The sequence below is a fragment of the Paralichthys olivaceus genome, chromosome 13, assembly GCF_024713975.1.
Source record: "Paralichthys olivaceus isolate ysfri-2021 chromosome 13, ASM2471397v2, whole genome shotgun sequence".
Classification (NCBI taxonomy): Eukaryota; Metazoa; Chordata; class Actinopteri; order Pleuronectiformes; family Paralichthyidae; genus Paralichthys; species Paralichthys olivaceus.
In genome coordinates, this window is record NC_091105.1 from 23,003,109 (window position 1) to 23,023,311 (window position 20,203).

Genomic DNA, 20,203 nt, shown 5'->3' on the forward strand with positions numbered 1-20,203 from the left:
CTAATAAAACTCCAACAATTCAGTTTTGACTTTTTAAAAGACACACCTGATATGACTTATACAAGCATCATGAGAGGTGTACTAATACGTCTACAAGATTCACATTCTAAAGCCTACTTCTGCAGCAGAACTCATTTTGATCAAGAACAGTTGTCCAAAAAAAAACCCGACTCACAAGCAGCTGTCACCCTTTCATCACTTTGTAAAGTTTATGATATGAGATGAGTGTCTGTCTTTAAAATGTAGTATGAATGACCACTGAACATTTAAAAGCAACTATGATCTTTGGATTTGTTTCTTGCAGCACAAGTTTGTGTTTTGTGTAAAGTCATCATCAGGATTTTAACCCTGTGTTGTGTTTATGTTTTGTACACTCAGCAGCGTTCAGGCAGAGATCCACGGGGCTCAGATAACCTGTCGGCCAAGTCATCGGACAGCGATGTAAGCGACGTGTCCGCTGTGTCGAGAACTAGTAGCGCCTCTCGGTTCAGCAGCACGAGCTACATGTCTGTCCAGTCCGAAAGGCCGCAAGGAAATCGCAAGATCCGGTAGGCTGACATCCACACCACGGGACAGTTCACTTTGTCTTACTCATTAGACTTCATCCAGCTGTTGTCAGGAATGGACACTTCCCCTCAGCCATGAACTCTGCATGTGTGTTGTTGCCGCGTCCAGACAATTTCAGCCTCGAGATTGTCTGCACTTGGTTAAAAGAGGAGAGTGCACGCTTTTAGCGCTGTCTGTCATTTTCTCACTGTGGTGAGTTCAGGTTTGGCTCCGTTTTAGAAACATCTGGAACCAAACAGTTGAACTCCACCCCTTCAGGCTGTGGGGGAAGTTGGTCCATATCTAGCAACACAGAAACAGAAAACACATTCCATATTTTTGGGTGTCGTCTCACACCAAAAGAAAAAAAGAAAGAAATGCATTTGCATGGCGCCTTGCTGTAAGTCTACATTTCTGCTTTTGGTTATTTTCACTCAGTCTGCTTTTAAACTTGGCTGCACTGTGTCTCTGTGTTTGTCTCTTTTTCTCTTCTTGTTTACATTATTCATTCTTTGTTTGGCTCTCTTTCTGCTTTGCATGTGCTGCTCTCTTTGCTTCTGTTTCCGTCTTCAGCCAGTTGCGATCAAGGAGCCAGTCTCGGGAGGGGGATGAGCGGTTAGGAGAGGTGCGAGAGGAGGAGAGGGCGAGAGGGGGAGAAGGAGGAGGAGGAGAGGGAGGGAGAAGGGCCAGTAAAGAGGGGAGATTACAGGAAGGGAGGAAAGGATCAGGGGGGAATGTAGACACAGACAAGGAACATCGGGAGGATTTGGTGGAGACAGAAGAGGACTTGCATCAGAGGAGTATCTCAGAGACTGACCTCAGGTAACACATGTGGCAGCCTCTAACTGTAGACTCCTACTAACAAATAGTAGCTCCTGGTGGCCCCTCGGTTATTTGACGATGTGCAACGCAGAGTGTGGTGACTATCCTCCAACCTTTACCTTGATATTAACGCAACTTCAATCCCATCAACCCTTTCCAATACTAAAGCAGAGTAGCATGAGCTGACAACACTTTGTTAACCCATGCAGCCTGTTCACACATTAGTATCAGATCAAAACAACACAACACCCTGTGTAACTTAACTTAACTTAACACCCTGTGTGCAGCGATGACATCACACGTGTACTCCAGGTACACGTGTGATGACATCACTTTTGGGTGACCACAGAGGATGGTAAAACAAACAGCTTTCTGGGTTTAAGTTACTCTTCAGGATCAGTTCTCACAAATCAAAGACACTAAAAACATTTATATCAAACACATGTAGGTTCAGTTTTATTTACTGAGCTCAAAAGACAAAATGTGGAGAGAAAGAGATGGAAGAATAAAATAAAATGGAATAGGAAATAGTTTTCTTTATTCATGCCATTGTGGGGGGCATTAGATCTGACAAATCTGTATCCTCTCTTTAATACAGAGGAGTAGTGTCTATGGTGCATGGGGAAAAAACTTGAATCCAGACACGTCACTGTGAAAACAGGGAAAAGTGTTGACATTCAGGTCTGTGGATTATTCTGACCTGGACACTGTCTCTGGAAAGACTTTTTAAAATGACTAAAACCAAACCTTAGAAATCTACATGGAAAATATAATTGTGTGGCAGATACACTCAGAGAGTACTTTGCATCACAAACTCAAGTCAAACACTATTTGCCGACAGATTACAGTGAAATGATGCAGTTCTCTTTGGCACATGAAGCCACACCACAGTACAGTGGACTCTGTGTCATTCTTGAAGAGTTTGACTAGTGTAGTGAAATCATATTTCCCTGGTAGCATGAACATATACTGTTGTATTTCAGTGTAATAAATCATACGGCTGAATGCATATGTGAAAATCTTTACTGTTTAAGTTGACGCATGCAGAACACTTTTATCTCAGACCTTCAGACTATATTTAACATGACACATTTTCATTGCGGCCACAAGAGACTATATGATTTCATTTCTGAGCGCCGCTGGACACAGAAATAAAAAGTATGTCGAGCAGACTCAAGAACAAAGTGATTTGGAATCCCACAGCAGGATGAAAGCTTAGCTTATACTCCTAAGACGATGGCCTCACTATCAAATCACACTCACAGCAGGATCCAAGTTTGTGCTTCTCACCAACTTTAGCACTTGGACTTAGGAGAAAACACATTAAGATAAAAGCTGTACCCTCTTATGTGCGATTAACGCTACACCAGTGTGTACAATCTGATTAACAAATCCCACGTGTGCGGGAGGCAGAATGCAACCTGCAGAAATGTGAACAGACCCATTGAAGTGTGTACAGGCATAGCACCTTCACAGTTCAGACTAGACACAGCAGTGCACAGGTGTCCATTTGTTTGCTCTGCAGCTGCAGTCTGTGTTGCTTTATGTTTGTCTGTGTGGCTCCCTGCTGGAGTGCTGCATCCGTATGTTGTCTGTCTGTCTGTGTCCTTCACACTGAGTTCTGAAGTGTCACCTGCAACATGTCAACCCACACCGCTCCAGCTTCTTCACTCTCTCTCTCCGTAACACCACAGTCCTCATGCGAACACCGTCGACCAGCCGTTCACCTTCAGTCAATGGCAACTATAACCATTGTGATTGACAATAAAGTCTGCTTGAGAAGATATTATCTGAAGATACATTTAAATTCAGCTGTAGTATTCACATTGACTGAAAGTGAGCTGGATGTATTTCCATTTGAACGCACTGTGTTTAACCCTAACTCTCCCATGACAGCTACAGTATAAAACAAGAATTTAATACTTTCTAAGCACATGTGAGTCATTCTGCTTCTCTGGGACAACAACAGAAAAAAAAAAACATTCTGTATTAGATTTCTCACTCAAATATAATGAGGATGTACATGTGAGTGTTGCAGCTGCTCACATAGCATAATAAATAAAAGGGAATTCTCCAAAAGCAATTTCAATATTTTATTTAAAAAAATGTAGGATGGTAACCTATAAAATAGCTTCAAATAAACCAAATGTTCAAACCATCACAGTTTTAATCAAAGTCAATAAATATCTGAAGCCCATTCTGTCACTCAAGTCGGGTGGTTGCTTGCAGCATTATATATATTAATATATATTTTTCAGTTAACCAAAAGTTTTGATATTAAGATGCTTTACAACATGCAGTCAGAACTTAACTATTAAGTGACTTCTCAAGCATTTCTGCTTTTTGATTTGTTGGTGTGTATGATGCTTTTTTTAGTCACATGTTTTTAGGACATGTCAGGATATACTGTTTCGGCAACTCAGGACACCATGACTGCCGTAAAGGAGAAGTCCAGTGTACACACAGGATGGTAGAGGTAAAAAAAGAAATGTGATCCATCGCAGAAGTTAAATTACTCACCAGACTTAAATAAAAAAGAAAGAAAATATAGTACAGTATATGCACAGACCTGTTTCAACCTCAAAATTCAAATGTTTAAAATATTTCCTTTTGAAGAGGAAACTACCATTTTTGATGTTAACCATATTTTCATATCAGCATGAGCTTGTTTTCACTCCTTTGGTTGCAGAGCCAAGACGCACATTAGTTCTGCCCCTGCTCGATCTGTGCAAAGCGTCCCTTCAATATATTTCACTGACCTTCATGCTGCTGCTCAGTGACATGCTCAGACTTTCAAATAAGTCCTACATGCGTGGTAGTGTGTTTCACAGCCACAAATCTCAGTTGTATAAAACAGGAAAATCAGAGCTCCTGAGTGCAACCATTTTAATTCTAATTCAAATGTCAGACTGAATATTCTTTAGAATGAAATGTCCATTGCTCTTTGAAAGGGTGGACTTATTTGATTATGCTCATCATCTATCGCAATCATTTCTGGGGAAAAATGTCCTCCTATATTTTGAGATTCCGACCTTAATATCTTTAATGATGCACCAAGTTAGAGTTTTCCTTGTTCAGTTTACAGCTTTAGCTCTATTATAATTTATTTCATATCCAGGCAAAATTAGTATTGTTCAATGAAATATCCTTAAATAATATTAATATTGAATCATAACCAATCATTGGCTTAGCCAAGAGAGAAGAAGACTGGGCATTGACTAGGCAGTGTGATATGTGGAGTATGCTCTGTGATTATAAAAGGGATCTCTGTTCTCCACATACTCTTACGTACGCTCTGCCAGTGACAACACACACATCCGCCTGAACGATGAACCTGAACAGTTCAAATTTCAGCCTCTGGATGAGAGTGTAGAGACTGATGCCATAAATAATCAACTGAAAAGTGAGCAAACAGCTGTGTAATGGATAAGATGCTGCCTGCTTCAAATGATAGGAGGTTCAATCATACTCTGGTTATCTATAAGAGCAGCGGAGCAGTGTGATTCTGCAGAAATATCCCTGCCAGCTGCGGTTACTTATGACTCATCCCCAATGTATTGAGGTCACAGTGTAAATATACATCTGCACACATTAAACAGGCATGTTCAAACTAGCTTGATGTATGAGCATCATGAGTGAGTGTTCTTAGTCACTGGGCTCTTCCACTGCACATATAGATAGACACTCAGTCGGCTCAAGGCTGATGTGGCGTCCAGTCTTCTTCAGGATGCAAGGACCTTTCCATCAGCACTTTTAAATCCCACATCCCCTCTCCTCCTCCGTGTGTCTCCCCTCCATCCAATATTGTTGCCCAGGTAACGGCTCATTGATGTGAGGGAGAGTAAAGACCGGTGTTTTGAAGGACGGGCTGATCATTACTAAAAGGAAGGAAGGAATGTTTACTTTAGCCTCCGCTCCACCCACGACACTCAACAACAGCTTGTGCAGTGAATGGAAGGAGAGACCTGTGTCTGCGTTACCTCTGCAACCTGTGATCACATATCAATATGAGACTTTAATGAAAGACTTCACACCGGGTCACTTCTGTCTCTGACAAAAAACTTTGTAGCTCTGTTGACAGGCGTGTGCGCATGCTAATGCTGATGCTGGGGGCATAGTTGCCATGGAAACCCATTTTTCCTGCCTCACCTGATATAGACGCAGTGATCCTGTGTGTGAAAGGAAACCAAGAATAGCGGAAAAGAGGACAGAAGGCACCTTGCCTGACAGTTTCATACACTGTAGCTGTCATGTAACATATCTGTTACATCTAACATGATTAAGTTAATTATCATTTTTGAGTTTATTTAAAACTTAAAAGTGAGTTTTAAAATGTCTGTATGTGGCCACATTTAAAGAGCACAGCTGTGGGGGCCAGTATATTTGGCTGATATAAATCTTCACAGAACACTTTATGTACTCAACACAGCAAACTTACGCAATACAGAAAATTTCCAGGTTTCGTTTTCGGAACATCTTGGCCTAAATGAAAATGCATGGTCTGCAATCTGCATCTGCAACACCATGTTCTTTGCTGGGGTTGAACATTAGAAATCCCAGGAGGGTCCCTGTTTTCCAAGCAGGCACATTTATTCCACACTGAGATTGTCCTGAGTGCCAAGACTTGTACAGAGAGGAGCGATACTCTGATGACAGAAGGTGTGGAGAGAGGAGCAGCATGCACTGTAGAGGCTGGTGTAAATGTATTCCATGCAGCTGCTGTCAGTCAAGTCAAAGTTAACTCAGTATAATGTTCCATAATGAACTGGCTGACATTTAGATCTATAACATGTCCACCCAGGCCAGTCGTCATGCAGTGAGAAATGTACCCGGCAAGAAAAATAGATTGCCAGTATGGATTTGTAAGAACATGATGGTAGTTTGCATATTAGACAAATTAACATTTTAACTTGTATCACCTTCTTCCTGGGCAGCGAGTGAGGCTTGACCTAGATATGAACACAGTGCGACTAGAAGGTCATTTGTCATTTAAGATGAATCAGTGGCATCTAATTTTAAATCATTGAATATGTTTAAAAACAGGCTCTGTGCTGATCCATTTTAACCTCAGTGGATTATTATTTTGGCGAGACAATGTTGTCCCAGACCTCTCTCCTGTGCTGATGTTGGTTTAATGAAAGCGGCAGCATTGAAATATGCTGAAATACAGCCTCACAATTATTAAAGACATATTTCAATATGTCACCTGAAGCAGATCAGTGCTGGAATCAAGACTCATGAAGTCGGCTTTAAAGCTTCTGGGTTGCATTAACTGATCAAAGCCACTAATCCCCCAATAAACATTCAATATTTATGGATTGTGAATTAAGTTCAGGCTGATCCATAACAGACGCTGCTGGAATTAGAACTGGCATAAACAAAAGTTTTTCAACGACAGGCTAAGATACATGGTGTTTGCTTCCTGTCACAGCACATCTGCCTTACTTCCCCACTGGCTGCAAAACAAAATGTCTTATTAACTTGAGAACACGGACCAGGCAATGAATGCCAGGCAGAAGGACAGACTGCTGAAGCTGTAGCAAGGGATGTAGCAACACTTAAATCAAGGGCATCACTCACTTTTTCCGTCAAGGTAGTACATTATTGTTGCAGACACAGTAATCTCCTTTATATACTTAATATTCTCCTAATTCTAGTACAATAGCGATGAACACTAATGTCTCATGTGTGAAAAAGCAGAGTTTGAAAGAGCCTAATTGAAGTAATTGATGGAATCAATTGTTGCAATGCATTTATTCTTCTACCATTTCATTTAGGGTTTTTCGCCATAAGTTCTCTTCACCTGACACTTTAACAGTGGAGGTGGGACACTTTAATTAATGAATAGTAGCCTGAGGGCACTTCATGTAACTCATCCTATTAAGAATACAGGACCTACGATAGAATGCAATTTGTCTCCTAAAGATAATTTTACTGGCAGAGCTGAAATAAGGCCTTAATGTGGCCAATTTCTTTCAAATAGAAGGAACTGTGGAATAATAATCCAGCAGTGTGTTCATGACCCAGGTACAGAGAAGTTGCACATTATTTTCTATCTTCAGGTAAGCAAGAGCGCACTGGTAGAATGAAACTGCTTTTATGTTAACCTTATATAACAAAAAATAAAGACATTATTAGCATTAAAACAATTGTGGAACATAATGTAGAATTTATTGAAACAAAAGAAAAACAGTGAAGTTTTTTGAAATGTCGGAAATAGCAATCTTAAAGATGCTGAGCTTTAGGCCACTGGAGTTCTTCCTCAAAGATGAAGTTGTTATGGAATAGTAAATATTCACATTTTTATTTTAATGACTTTGTGTCCATGTTGGCTCAAAAGCCAATCTTAGGCAGAATCGCACCAACAAAGGCAGCAAAGAAGACAATAAATACAAAGTAGACGTTGATGTATAAATGTATGATTTCAAGAAAAGTTGACCTGATGCATTTTGACATGTTTACAAGAAAGCTATAGGGCAAAAACAACTAAGACACAGAAAACATGGAGACCTACCAAGAGTTTCAGTCAGTGCTGATATTTGTTATCATCTAAAACCTTCAGGAAAGCTCAAATATTCCTAATGGTTAGGAAGCATCCATGTGTTCCCTTACTTGTTGTGTTTGTAACAATATAACAGAAGTGAAAAATCCAACTTATACTAACAAAAGGTCATAGAAAGTAATAGTACTCATCTACAGTATGTCCCCTTTAAAGCCGAAACTATACTGTAATATACTGTCATGACATCCTGTACCTGAACTCTGTCCTTTTCTCCTCTTCACCCCACAACCTGCCATCTCCTGTCCTCTTTTCTTTCCTCTTCCACCCTCCTCTCCTGTTTCCTTCTCCATCATTTCTCCTTCCACATCCACTGGCCTCCTCTCTCCTCTGTCCTGTCCTCTCTCCTATGACCTGTCCTCTCTCCTCTGTCCTTGCCTGCCCCCCCTATCAATGGTGGTGGCTGACAGTGACTTTGCATCCAAAATGAAAAACAGGCAAATGGGCTCGACAGGCGGGATGAACATCACCAAGAGCACAAGCATCAGTGGCGACATGTGTAACCTGGAGAAGACGGACGGCAGCCAGTCGGACACGGCGGTTGGCACGGTAGGCACTGACGACAAGAAGAGGCGCTCCAGCATTGGTGCCAAAATGCAGGCCATGGTTGGCATGTCGCGCAAGAGCCGGAGCACCTCTCAGCTCAGCCAAACAGGTAGGACAAGAGAAGAGTACGAGCGTTCATATGTGAGGAGCATCTGTCCCTGTCGCTGTCGCTGTCTGTCCTGAATGTTGAGTTCTAATGCCGCAGAGCTTTCTTCTCCAGTTCCTTCCTTCTCCCCACCCTTTTTGAATCTAGCACTCTTTTCTGGAGGTCAAGACAGCGGAATGACTTTTTCCCTCTTTCTTCTAGGAAGCAACTCTCCTGGAAATTCCTCCCTCTCTACCCTACCTCCATGTTTTTCTTACCTTTCCTATTTCACCACTGCAGCTGTGTATTCGCACTTAATTTCATTGATTTATTGTGCTTCTGCAGTGACACTTTCTCATTTCATTTTGGAAAATGTGTTACTGCTATAACTGCTTTATTTCTGCCACCGACGACCTCAGCTGCTTGTAGCTGGTCACGTTTTGTCCCCTCTCTCGTGTTGTCATGCTGTCTGTGAAAGTGTGCGTTAAACGCTACTTCACATGAAGGTGTTTCTGAGTGCATGTGAGAATGCGTGCACCTGCAAGATATAGTCGAGAAGGGGTGTGTTGTGTTGGTGTTTTCAAACCTATTTTCCTTTAGCTAAATGCAGTATTTTTATGCAGTAGAAAGAGGGCTGTTACTTTTTCTATCCTACTTTCTTCTCCAAAGCGCTCAGTTACCCTTTTAGAGATGTTGGCTGGTTCACTGCTAGACAGCGTGAAAAAAAAAGGCTAGCAGGTGGCGTGCAGTGATGTTTGTGGCCAACAGATTGGGCTTTGGTCTTTTCACATGAAGAGCCTTTTCATCTTGATCTATTCAACCTTAGAGTGGTCAATAATCACTTCGACCCATCAGCACTCTGTCCGGGGTGACTCAATAGCATGGCAGAGGGAATGAGAGAGATGTGTGGAGAAAGAGATGTTGGATGAGATGAGTACGAAAGGAGCGATGCAGTGCTCTCACGTGCCGCTGCCCTGCCCCCCCCCCCAGTCTGTAATTAGACTGGCACATGTGCTGCTGCTTCCTCATCTCTTTAAGTAAATGCTTTGTACTAATTGTTAATCTTGTCATTGTATCAACCAGTTAATTTCATTCTTATTGAAAAATTATCCATCCATGATATGGATGTTGGAAAATAGAGGATGATTTGTTTATAATGTGTTATTAAGCAGATCTCTATGTCTCATGTTGTCTTCACACGATTACAGGAACAAAGCTACACACACATGCACACACTCTTCCCCTATGCACACACAGGGCAGCTTGAATCTCATGGAGCTATCAATATTTCACTCAATGCCTCAGATAGAGTTTGTGAGAGTGTGCATACATCTGCCATCTGTATTTGGTTCTGCACGACCATCAACACTGCCAAGATGCATTCTGCCCTACTTTGTTGTGCACCGTCCTGAGAGGCGCATCGCCGTCTATAAGGGTGCATTCAAAGGATGGCCGACTTTAAGAGGCTGTTCAGCACTTTGTGTCCACTGCCAAAGATGGGGGGGTGAATGAGCAGATCAGCCAGGCAGCACGACTCTAGCACTGACAAACACCGGTCAGCCTGATGGAAATGGATATATTCTCCCAGGTGGCCACCATGAGTGTGTACACAGTTTGCAGTTCTTGGTTTGAACTGCTGAAGGCACTTGACTTTTTGTGAAATACAAATATATCACGTTGTCTGTATAAACATTTGTCAAACTGTGATAAGGGGAAAAGTACTTTGAACAGAAGTCTACAACAGGACTTGACACTGAATGCAGGGAGGCAGAACACAGCAAAATTGACAAGACTTTACAACAAATGGCGTCCTTCATATGTATGTATGCATCCTGCATGGCATCCAGCAGTAACTGTTGACAAATAGCAGTGAACAGTAATAAGACACTAGGACATGTTTTTCTTTGATGGAGACTGAGCTTGTTGCTGGAACTGATTCATTATTGAGTTCATGTGATTTCATTAATCATTGACAAAACAGGGCATGTTGCAATGAAGCAGTTCAGCTGGAGACAAAGTACAGTAACAGTTCTGTGACCAAAAGAGAGCAAGATTCAAGAACTGACTAGAGTAATACATTTTCCCATGAGGAAATTGGTAATTGCAATGTGGTTGCCAGGGAACAGAGACGTTTTACAGCCAGTGCTTAATTTATAAAATTTGACTTAAACAATAAAAAAAAATATTTCAGAACAAAATGAAAATGGTGATGAATAATACTCAGGTTATTTACACATGATCGTTTAGTGGACTGATCATAAGCAAGCTGAAAAATCTGGTTGATTTATTAAGTTTATTGTCTCATCCACCATTTAGCTCCAGTCCTTGGTACATTATGTTTAAACTCAGGAGCGAGCAGATTTATTCCCCACCAACCAAACTGCTGCAACACAGTCTGACTCAGCTGGAATATACAGTAACACTGAAACGTAGCAAGCTCATTGAAAATCAATTTGCATACGCTTATCTGCACACTTCTTTGAAGAGTTACCTTCAGACTGGCATCTAAAAGCAGACCTGATGTTCTATATTAATTCCAGTGCTTCTTTATCCTCAGTGGGAAGGCCGTTATGAAATGTATGCTGATGGAGATGTTGTCAGCAGTTTACACAACCTGCTGTTTATATTTTCATTATAGTTTTACTGTGAATCACACACACAAACACATGTTCCGTCGAAATATGTGTTGGTCGATAGAACATGAGATACAAAAACCTTATTCTCCAGTATCACTCATGGTGAAAGCATCACAGTGTGGGACCTTTTACATTATAACTCAGGACAGTACCATTGTTTGACATCTAGCAGATTTGTGTAGTTTTATTTGCAGAGAGGGTTTTGTTGTGTACGCACTCAGCTGAATTTAAAATGAGCGTCCTGCGCTGCACTCTGCTGAGCACTCTGTTCCATTTCTTTATGTGAATTATTGAGGATTATTTGTGCTCCTTGGTTGGAACAATATAATAAGTCTCCTCCCATTATGTTCAATAGGAATATCAGTAAGGCAGCTCTTTCAGTCCAATCAGGTATTTATTTGTTCTTTTTGCAAATTATGAGGAATATGAGGACTCTCTCTTGTTCACTACAGAATCATTATATCCAGAAATCTGTTTCTGTAGCTCTACTCTATAATCTGTTTACAAGTCCTGACAGTGTCCCAGAAAAATAACCAACAGCAAGATTTACAGCTCAGCACCAGCCACTGACTATTAAGGCTGAGGAGGTGAACAGTGCAGGAGACGCAGGAAATTGGGCTTTAATAGGCAAAAACAGGCACGCCTACCTGCAGTGATAGAGAAAGGGAATCAATGTGGCGGATTCAGTGTATGTGGTCTAATTGAAATACCCAGTTTCCTGTTTCCCTGGGTACAACCTTGAGTATTCTGTGATTCTTCTTACATCCCCCTTTTTGTTACCTGATTCTGAAAGAAATTTGCCGTTTGGATCAAAAATGATCCTCAGAGCTTGAACCTTGTGCAAGATGGATTAATGGATGCTGCTTCTGTAACCTGCAAGAACCCTGTGACATCAGTGTCCTACTTTTTTTCATAAGGCAAGAAAAGGTTTGATCAAGTGCTGCTGCCAACACTCAGCTGTTAGATAACTGTTCATACTGTACGCACACTACACTGTTCAGCTATTACATACATGAAGAATTTCAGCATTCAGCATCTACTGACAGATTTCCTCTATTCTGAGAGCGTAATGTTCCCTCGTGAAAGAGAGAGAATCTATACTACCTTTCCTATAAGGCCAACAATATCCAGATGTATACAGGAGAGAGAACAAATCATTGGCCCGCTCCTTTCTCTCTGCTCTCTAACCTACACCAGATACTGACGTTGTTTTTGGACCTCCAGTCTTCACACGGACTGTTTTCTTTGTGATAAAGTAGCTGAACTTTGAGCTTTCAGCTGAGGTAATTTGTCTTCTGTGTTGACTTGGGTGCCTATCTCAGCAGCTCTTCCAATTGCTGAGGCCGCTAATTAATCTCCTAGGGCCCAGAGCAGACATGCTGCTCTCAGGATGATGCATGAAAAGAACACAGCGGCACAGGTACAAGTAAAGGATGAGGGACACGAGAGTCCTGCACTGCTTTCTTCTCATCCCTCTCTCTTTACTTAGCCTCGAGTTCTAACTGATAAATGTCTGGTATTCATCTATCTTTACATCGCTTCTGTGTTCTTCTTCACGTTCTCATCTCACCTTGTCTTCTCTCCTTCACTTCTCCCACAGGATTTAAAGAATAATTTCCTGTCTGTCTCTCCCTCTGCTACTCTTTCCCCTGTGTTCTTTTCCTCCAACTCAATTACAACATCCACAGAGGGACTCATGGCTGTTAATCAGCCTGAGCTCTCAGATGAGCATCTCTGCAGTGACCTAAATATGTGTGGCTGTAGTGTAGGAGATGTGCTGGTTTTAAAAGTTCTAATTCTATTATTGGTCCATTGCAATAAACCAGGGATGAAGATGGTCAGCATGAGCACAAGTAACCTAGATACAGGCACTTAAGAACAGAAAATCCTTCAGATACTTTCCATAGGTTCTTCTTTTTCACAGTTTTCTGTTGCTGTTGTTGTACTAGCCCACTAAGGTTAACCACTGCAATTTTCAAAATCTGGTTGTAACCAGATATCATAGTGGGACTGTCACTGAGGATTTGGACTTGAGATCTCATCTCATATATCTTTTCAGATGAAGCATCTGTGCTCTGATCCATTTATTTGTAAAGCTTCTACTCATTCTCCTTTAAAAATCACATAAACCTTACTGCATCTAAAGCAGACACATCTAATTGTTAGCATTTGCAATAATGCCTTAGTCTATTTCTTCTACACTTAAAGGCTGTTGCACATGTTCTCCCTACACGCAGTGTAGCATGTTGATGCAAAGAGGGCTTAGTGTTTGCAGGGTATGGTATCTGTTCCCATGGTCACCATACATCTTCTCTCAGGCTCTGTGCACCTGGAGCAGAATCAGTATTAAACACAAAGACACATTTGGCCTGCATTGTACAATCATATAAAGTTAATGGTTTGTATTTATATAGAGCTTTTCTAGTCTTGATGACCACTCAAAGTGCTTTACAGCACAGTTTGCCATTCACCCATTCACGCACACATTCATACAGTGCATCAATTAGCAGCACTTTATTCTGTTCTATGAGGGGAAATTCAGGATTCAGCATATCTACCCCTCAGCCACAGCCGCCCAAGTGAATTGTATGTTAAGCCCTGCAGTTATGGCTCAGTCATAGAGAGTTAGGTTTTCAGAGTCGAAAAAAAAAAAGCCTGAAAAACAAATGATACGCATCTTCAAATAGTCTCAGTGTAAATAAATACGTACATGTAAATAAATAATTTTGGGATTGGTGCATTTATCGGATAGGATACTTGTGTGGAGACAAGTGTCCTCTTTAGATACTACACTCTGCATATTATTGAAGGACTTTTCATGGTATTAGAATCACAAGTCTCACCAAGACTGCTCAGTGTTTATCTTTAGTAAGTGCCGCATTAATCAATGTTGACTTTGTTTATACATGAGCTGTGATGTTACTGTCAGAGTTGGGGGACTAAATTAATTGTTTTCACACAGAGCGCAGCACATAGTGTGTCTCCTAGCAGGGAGTGTACTTTGTGTTATCCAAGAACCAATGTTCTTGTTTTGAATATAATTTTCCTATTTTGAGGTAATTATGCTGCAGCATAAATTAGCTGTCAAACAACCAAAGCATACAGATCTGTGAGTGTTGAGCCTTGATCAACATGAACAGTATGAGAGCTGTGGAAATCACATGTGGGTACAAACATTTGATCTATGATGACGTTGCTCTCATTACCACTTGACACAAACAACATCTCTATAGTGTTGCTATTGAGAGGGAAGTGTGCTTGACTAATTTACTCTTGATCAGATAGCACACAACATTCTGTGAATAATGTCTGTTTTGAAATGATGATTCTACTGATTGTCACACTCATATTTTATATCTAACATGTTAAAATGCATAATAACTAATAATTACTGCAGGTCACAGTCATCATGCTCCACGAGGGATGAAAAATGCTCACATATAAATAGCTTTACGAGTTTATTTATGAAAATACATATTTGGAGATTTAACATTCAATCAGCATCTCAATGAGCTCATGTTAAAGGCTGTTGATTCCATGTGTAAACCCTGCCGTGCTCCGCCACCTGCTCACTGTGTTTATGCCTGCAGAGCTGCTCGTGCCATATGTCTCCCCTGCCTGACTCTGAGGCTTGGACACAGTTAAGGATACACTTCTTGCATGAATTGAACGAAAAATGTACTTTCACTCTGTATTTTTAGGTTTGTTTGCTGCTAAAATTACTGAATTAGACTTCCCCTCAGATTTTGTGTTCAAGCGCTGACAGCAGTGCTCCGTAACTGTCCGTCAAAGAGGAAGCCTGATGAGACGTACACTTGAAAAATACTGTGGTCAGTTTAGTCATGGAGCGTGAGAATGATGTTTCTGTTATTTATAAATTTGGTTAAAACATGCTTGTTTCCTCTCTGTAGTAGGAGATGTGATCATGCTCTGGTGACATGTTTGTGTTGCAATTTCCACACAAAAGGGAAGTTTTATGTATCACACTAGTTTGTTGGGGCTGGATAGATGTCAGCAGTTTGTATCATGATATTTCGTACACACACGTGCGGCTCAGCAGTGTTTAGATCCCCGTTCCCTCTCTCGTTAGCTCTCCATCTGTTGTAGCCTCAGTGTTTGCACTACTGAGTCAAGGGAAGCAGCCAGGGGGGACGAACTGTTCCAAGTGCTTCACCGCCCACATTTCATGTTTCGAATATGCCTCTCCTACCTCACGCCTTCCCCTGAAGGTGTGAACCCTTTCTGTGAGGGTGTGAAGGGAATGGCAGGACATAGTGCGTCTACATGTTTGGGTGTTCAGTTTTTTATTGTGTATATAAAACATGAGCTGTCACATCAGCAAGACCGATTCTTACTACTGTGCTTTCAGTTGGATTTCATTTAAAAACAAAACACGCAGAATTTGAAGCTCTGATTAATATTTCAAATGAATGTTAGGCTGTATAAGAAGATAACAATGCTAACACATTATCCATAACAACTTTAGAAGACATTTAATGACTGGACTGTGTTTAACATTTAGTGGTTGGACTGTATTTGGACTGTATTTCAGTGGTGTGGTGGTTAGTACTTTTGTCTCACAGCAAGAGGTTGTCTGTTTGAACTCCAGTTCAGGCAGGTGTTTTTTTGTGTGTAGAGTTTGCATGTTCTCCCCATGTTTGCGTAGGTTTTTTTCCAGATTCTCCAGCTTCCTACCATAGTTGAAAGACATGTGGATGGTGGTTTATTGAATTGGAGACTCTGAAAGGTGTGAATGATGGAGTGAATGATTGTTTATGTGGTGGCTCTGCTGTACACTGATGACCTGTGTACCCCACCTCTCACCCAATGTCAGCTAGTCCAGCTCCTCCAGCAACCCTCAAAGAATAAGCGGTACATAAGCAGGGCGGCTGTGGCTGAGGGCCAGAACAGTCAATCCTCCAACCAGAAGGTCGGCAGCTCAATCCCCAGTCTTCCCATCTGCATGCTGAAGTGTCCTTGATGCTGAACCCCAAATTGACCCTTATAGAACATAAAAAAGTGCTGCTAATAGAAGAAGAAAAGCTATTTCACTTAATTCTATTTGTCATATTCGAGCTACGCACGAGATAGGAAGTAGCACTTTCAGACGACAGGACTGGTCTTCATCAAGGTATAGGCTGCAGGGAATGTAAACTGAGGAATGAGAAAGTGTTTTCCTGCGTTTGCGCAGTACTGGTGAGTGTCCAGGTTTCCAGGTATTTAAGTGCTTTTAAGTGTGTGTTTGCCTACATCCGTACGTGTGACTGCCAGGGTTAGAGCCCTCCATTAAGCTGTGTTTACTGTGTGTTGGACCCGACTCACTGTCTGACGCTTGGCCCGGCCTGGTCTCATCAATTAGAAAGACTTCCGAGGGCCTGAGTCTGTGATCCCTGCCGCCTGCCAGGCACATCTTACATGTGACTTCTGGGACATTACACTCTTTCGTTGTTGTAGTAGAATTGGCAAGATTCTTCACATTCCTATTTTCTGAGGTGCCTGTGATTTCCAGTCATGTTGTCATTGTCATGTAGGTTTGTCATAGTTTGGAGGGAGACCAGATACTATTGCACAGTGTTAGTAATGTTCATCTGTGCTAGTCATGCTGTTGTGGAATCAAAGTAACGTCATCACCTAAAATGGAGATTCTCTACAACAAGGATCATCTTTACAGACCTGAAGACAAGAGTTCAAATGAATTCAAAGGTTAAAGAAAAAGACCATCAGATAATGACTCATGAACTGACATGAGATGACATTTGTCATCTCACTAGTAACTGACAATCTGATCTTTGTCACTGACGTGGCACAATTTCTATAAAGAGATGCATGTGCTTGTGATGAGACCTTGATTCTTTATTTTCTTTGGGCACCATTTGAAAAACTCTAATCTTTAGAGAGTAGATTTTAATGTTGCTGATAAAAGTTGGTATTATATGTGGCAAATTAAATGTTTCTCATAGCGTCCAAGTGAGGTGTGAACTCTGTTTTCCGAGTTCATGAACACATTTGCAATGACAGGTTTCTTGTTTTCATCGGGTGTGCCAGGTGTAGTTTGGGTCTGACAGTGAAAATGTATTGAGATGCCGCTCTTTCTTGCTGTTGTGCAGTGGGTGGATGGTTAAGAATAGATGTGGCCATAGGTGTAAAGCTGAAACAAGCCACACGTGCAGTATGTGTTGTCAGAGTGATTGCTATGTACTGCCCGAGTGTAATGACGCATTAGCTTTGACTAAGATAGAGAAGACGTGGAAAAAAGTCTGGTCTCTTTTTACTTTCTTTGATAACGAATTTCTAATTACTATGATGATTGAAGTCTGGCATTGTGCTACCTCAGAACCCCAACGAATTAAATTCACATCTATCATTTAACAAAGAGAAGTTTGGTTATCTGAGGAGTCAGGTGAAAGACTACACAAATTATGGACTCAAATTACTCACTGAAAAAAACCTGTGATGGAGATGGTTTACTGGTTAAGTCAATGTGTTTTGTAGAACATTTTAAAGCTCTGTCGATACAAAACATCAATTAGAGGCCGTTCTTCTTGCAACTGTAATTATAATATCTTTAATATCTGTTATCCTCCTGCTGGTGTGAGGACGATATTCAGTTTTTAAATTTTCACTGTAGCAGACTGAAGGTGAAAAGACCTCAATATCTAAGAAATTCTCCTGCTACCTCAAGCTCAGTTTACATTGCATGCGTGATGCGTGTAATACAAATATGTTTTTTGTCTCATAGCCAGTTGACAAAATGTAGCATCCTCAGTGTAACCTGGTATAATGTAGTATAGTGGATGGACCGCAACTATTCATTTTGCTACACCTTTCATGTACAAATCAAAGTGTGCAGTTATGCCTTGTGAGGCTTTGGTCGTGCAATGTTTTTAAGCTAGAGCCAAACTTTAGCATGTTGAAATGCTCGCAGTAACAATGCTAACATGCTGATGTTTAACAATAGCTCATTAGCACTGATTATACTGTTTAGAGGTCACCACAGTACATTTCTTTCGCAACATGTTTGTTAAAACTACAAATGTCCCCCTCATGGTGCTGGTGGGGAAACATCATTTTCTCTGGAAAGTTGTGTCGAAAAGTTCATGACAATCCACCGAATAGCTGGTAAAGTATTTCAGTGTGAGGCTACCATGCAGCATTTATGCCGAAAAACCTCTAACTCTACACGATGCACAATGCTCACAAAGACAGAACTTCCTTAAATGAGCCACGTGTTTGTTTGATTCATTCATGTCATGATTAGAATTAACAGAAATTTGAATTCTGCTGAAAACTCTGAGAACACTCATTAAGAATGACCAATTGGTTTGATTTCTAATTGTATGTTTTTGTTTTAATTTCCCACTTGCATGTGAAGTGTTGTTTTTGGCTAGTTGACCCAGATGAAACTGGACATGGCCATGCATTAGAGTGGCTCCTTCATGGAAGTAGGTTGCAGCTTCTTAGAGGCAAACTTTTTTCTCAGTGCTAACACCACAGGGAGCTTGTTATATTTATAATAATGCAGAGGGGCCCATTATTATTTTGTGCTGTGCCTATTCTGCCAGATACCGATCCAGAACGAAGGCTCCACAGTTGGCTCTTTAGCTCAATTTCCCAGCAGCATAGTTTCACTAGATTTCACACTTACCAGAAGTTTACTTTGAAGTGAAGCCAGACATTTGCTGTAAGATTCCGAAGTATTTCAGGGACCATCGGTGAAGAAATCTTGTCTCTGAGCTCTGCTACTTTGCCTTTTGGTTATGGACTATTTCAAACTTCCTGACATCAGGTGTCCACAGACAGTGGAAATAGAGTTAAAAGTTTGATCATTTAGGTTTGACATAAACCAAGAGCCGGCCTGATTGAATGATTGATTTTACACATCTGTGTACCAGAGTATGTGACAATGATCATCCTCTTGATTCTCTAACGCTCAGCTTCTGTGAATTCATCCCAACACAACACAGCTGTAATACTGATGTGATGGAAGGAAGAGAACTAAAGAAGATCATATGAGTTGAGAATGACAGGTGAATTTTAAACGACCACCTTGTAGCTACAGCCCTGTCATAGAGAAGCAGGGCTGCTGGCAGACCTTAAACAACTTGTTTTCACTGTAATCTGTGGATAAGATGAGTATACAGAGCAATGATGGGGCAGAGGATGGAGAGAAGAGGGAAATAACGTGGTGAAGAGCACAAATGAAGAAAAAGTAGTGTGTGAAAAAAAGAAAAGCTGAATGGTGAGAAACAGACTGGGGAGGGGGGCTCAGTATCTCTGGGTAGAGCTTGTTCACCCGCAGAGCCAGTCGAGGTGCGCCTGAGCAGCCTGACTCTGTGATTGGTGGAGCGCAATGCAGCTCTCTCCCCTCCCCCCTCCCTGAAAAAAGAGGTGCAGCAGAAACGTCAGGACCAGACAGCACAAGACTCAGCAACTGAAGCCACATTTCTCTGAAGCTCGCTGTAAGATGCAGTCTCCAGAGCATCTGGGGACAAACTAGATTATAAAACAGACGTGATCTCGTGGAGCGTAGCAGCATCCTCTACTAGGAATCTATCAAATTCATCAGTTTAGAATTTCAAGTCAAATTTGGCTTTAAGATCTTTATCTACAAGCTAGTGGATTCAATCACCGCATTGAGAAAATCAGCTGCGGGTCACCATGGGCAGGCAGGGGCACGATACCTCTGCTCCGGCTCCAGGGATGCGCATCCAACGCTCCCAGAGCAAGATGAGCCTGTCTGCATCGTTTGAAGCGTTGGCTGTCTATTTCCCCTGCATGAACTCCTTCGATGAGGAGGACGGAGGTAAGATGACGACTGGGGAAATGTCCCGGCATCGGCTGCTGGCTGGATGCAGCAGTGCTGGTTAGAGTGAGGGATGGCAGTGAGGGGGGAGATGGATGTAGGAATAGTGGGAAGATGCAGAGCTATTGATTGTGCAGGGATTTGAAAGATGATAGTTTAATTATGATGGTAGCACAGTTCAGCTTGGATCATGTGACACTTGAGCC

General features: G+C 41.4%; 1 protein-coding gene across 50 annotated transcripts in view; it reads left to right on the forward strand.

Moving 5' to 3' along the window:
* The window catches only part of rims2a (regulating synaptic membrane exocytosis 2a), a 130,514-nt gene that overhangs the window by 104,327 nt on the left and 5,984 nt on the right, over positions 1–20,203 (forward strand). For 35 of the 50 annotated variants that reach the window (XM_069537856.1, XM_069537873.1, XM_069537853.1 and 32 more), the window contains 3 exons: positions 379–548; positions 1,120–1,368; positions 8,338–8,582. In XM_069537856.1, the coding sequence (XP_069393957.1) occupies positions 379–548; positions 1,120–1,368; positions 8,338–8,582 (664 nt within the window). The remainder of the gene's footprint in view (positions 1–378; positions 549–1,119; positions 1,369–8,337; positions 8,583–20,203) is intronic. The other 15 variants (XM_069537882.1, XM_069537886.1, XM_069537898.1 and 12 more) reach the window with 5 other exon arrangements.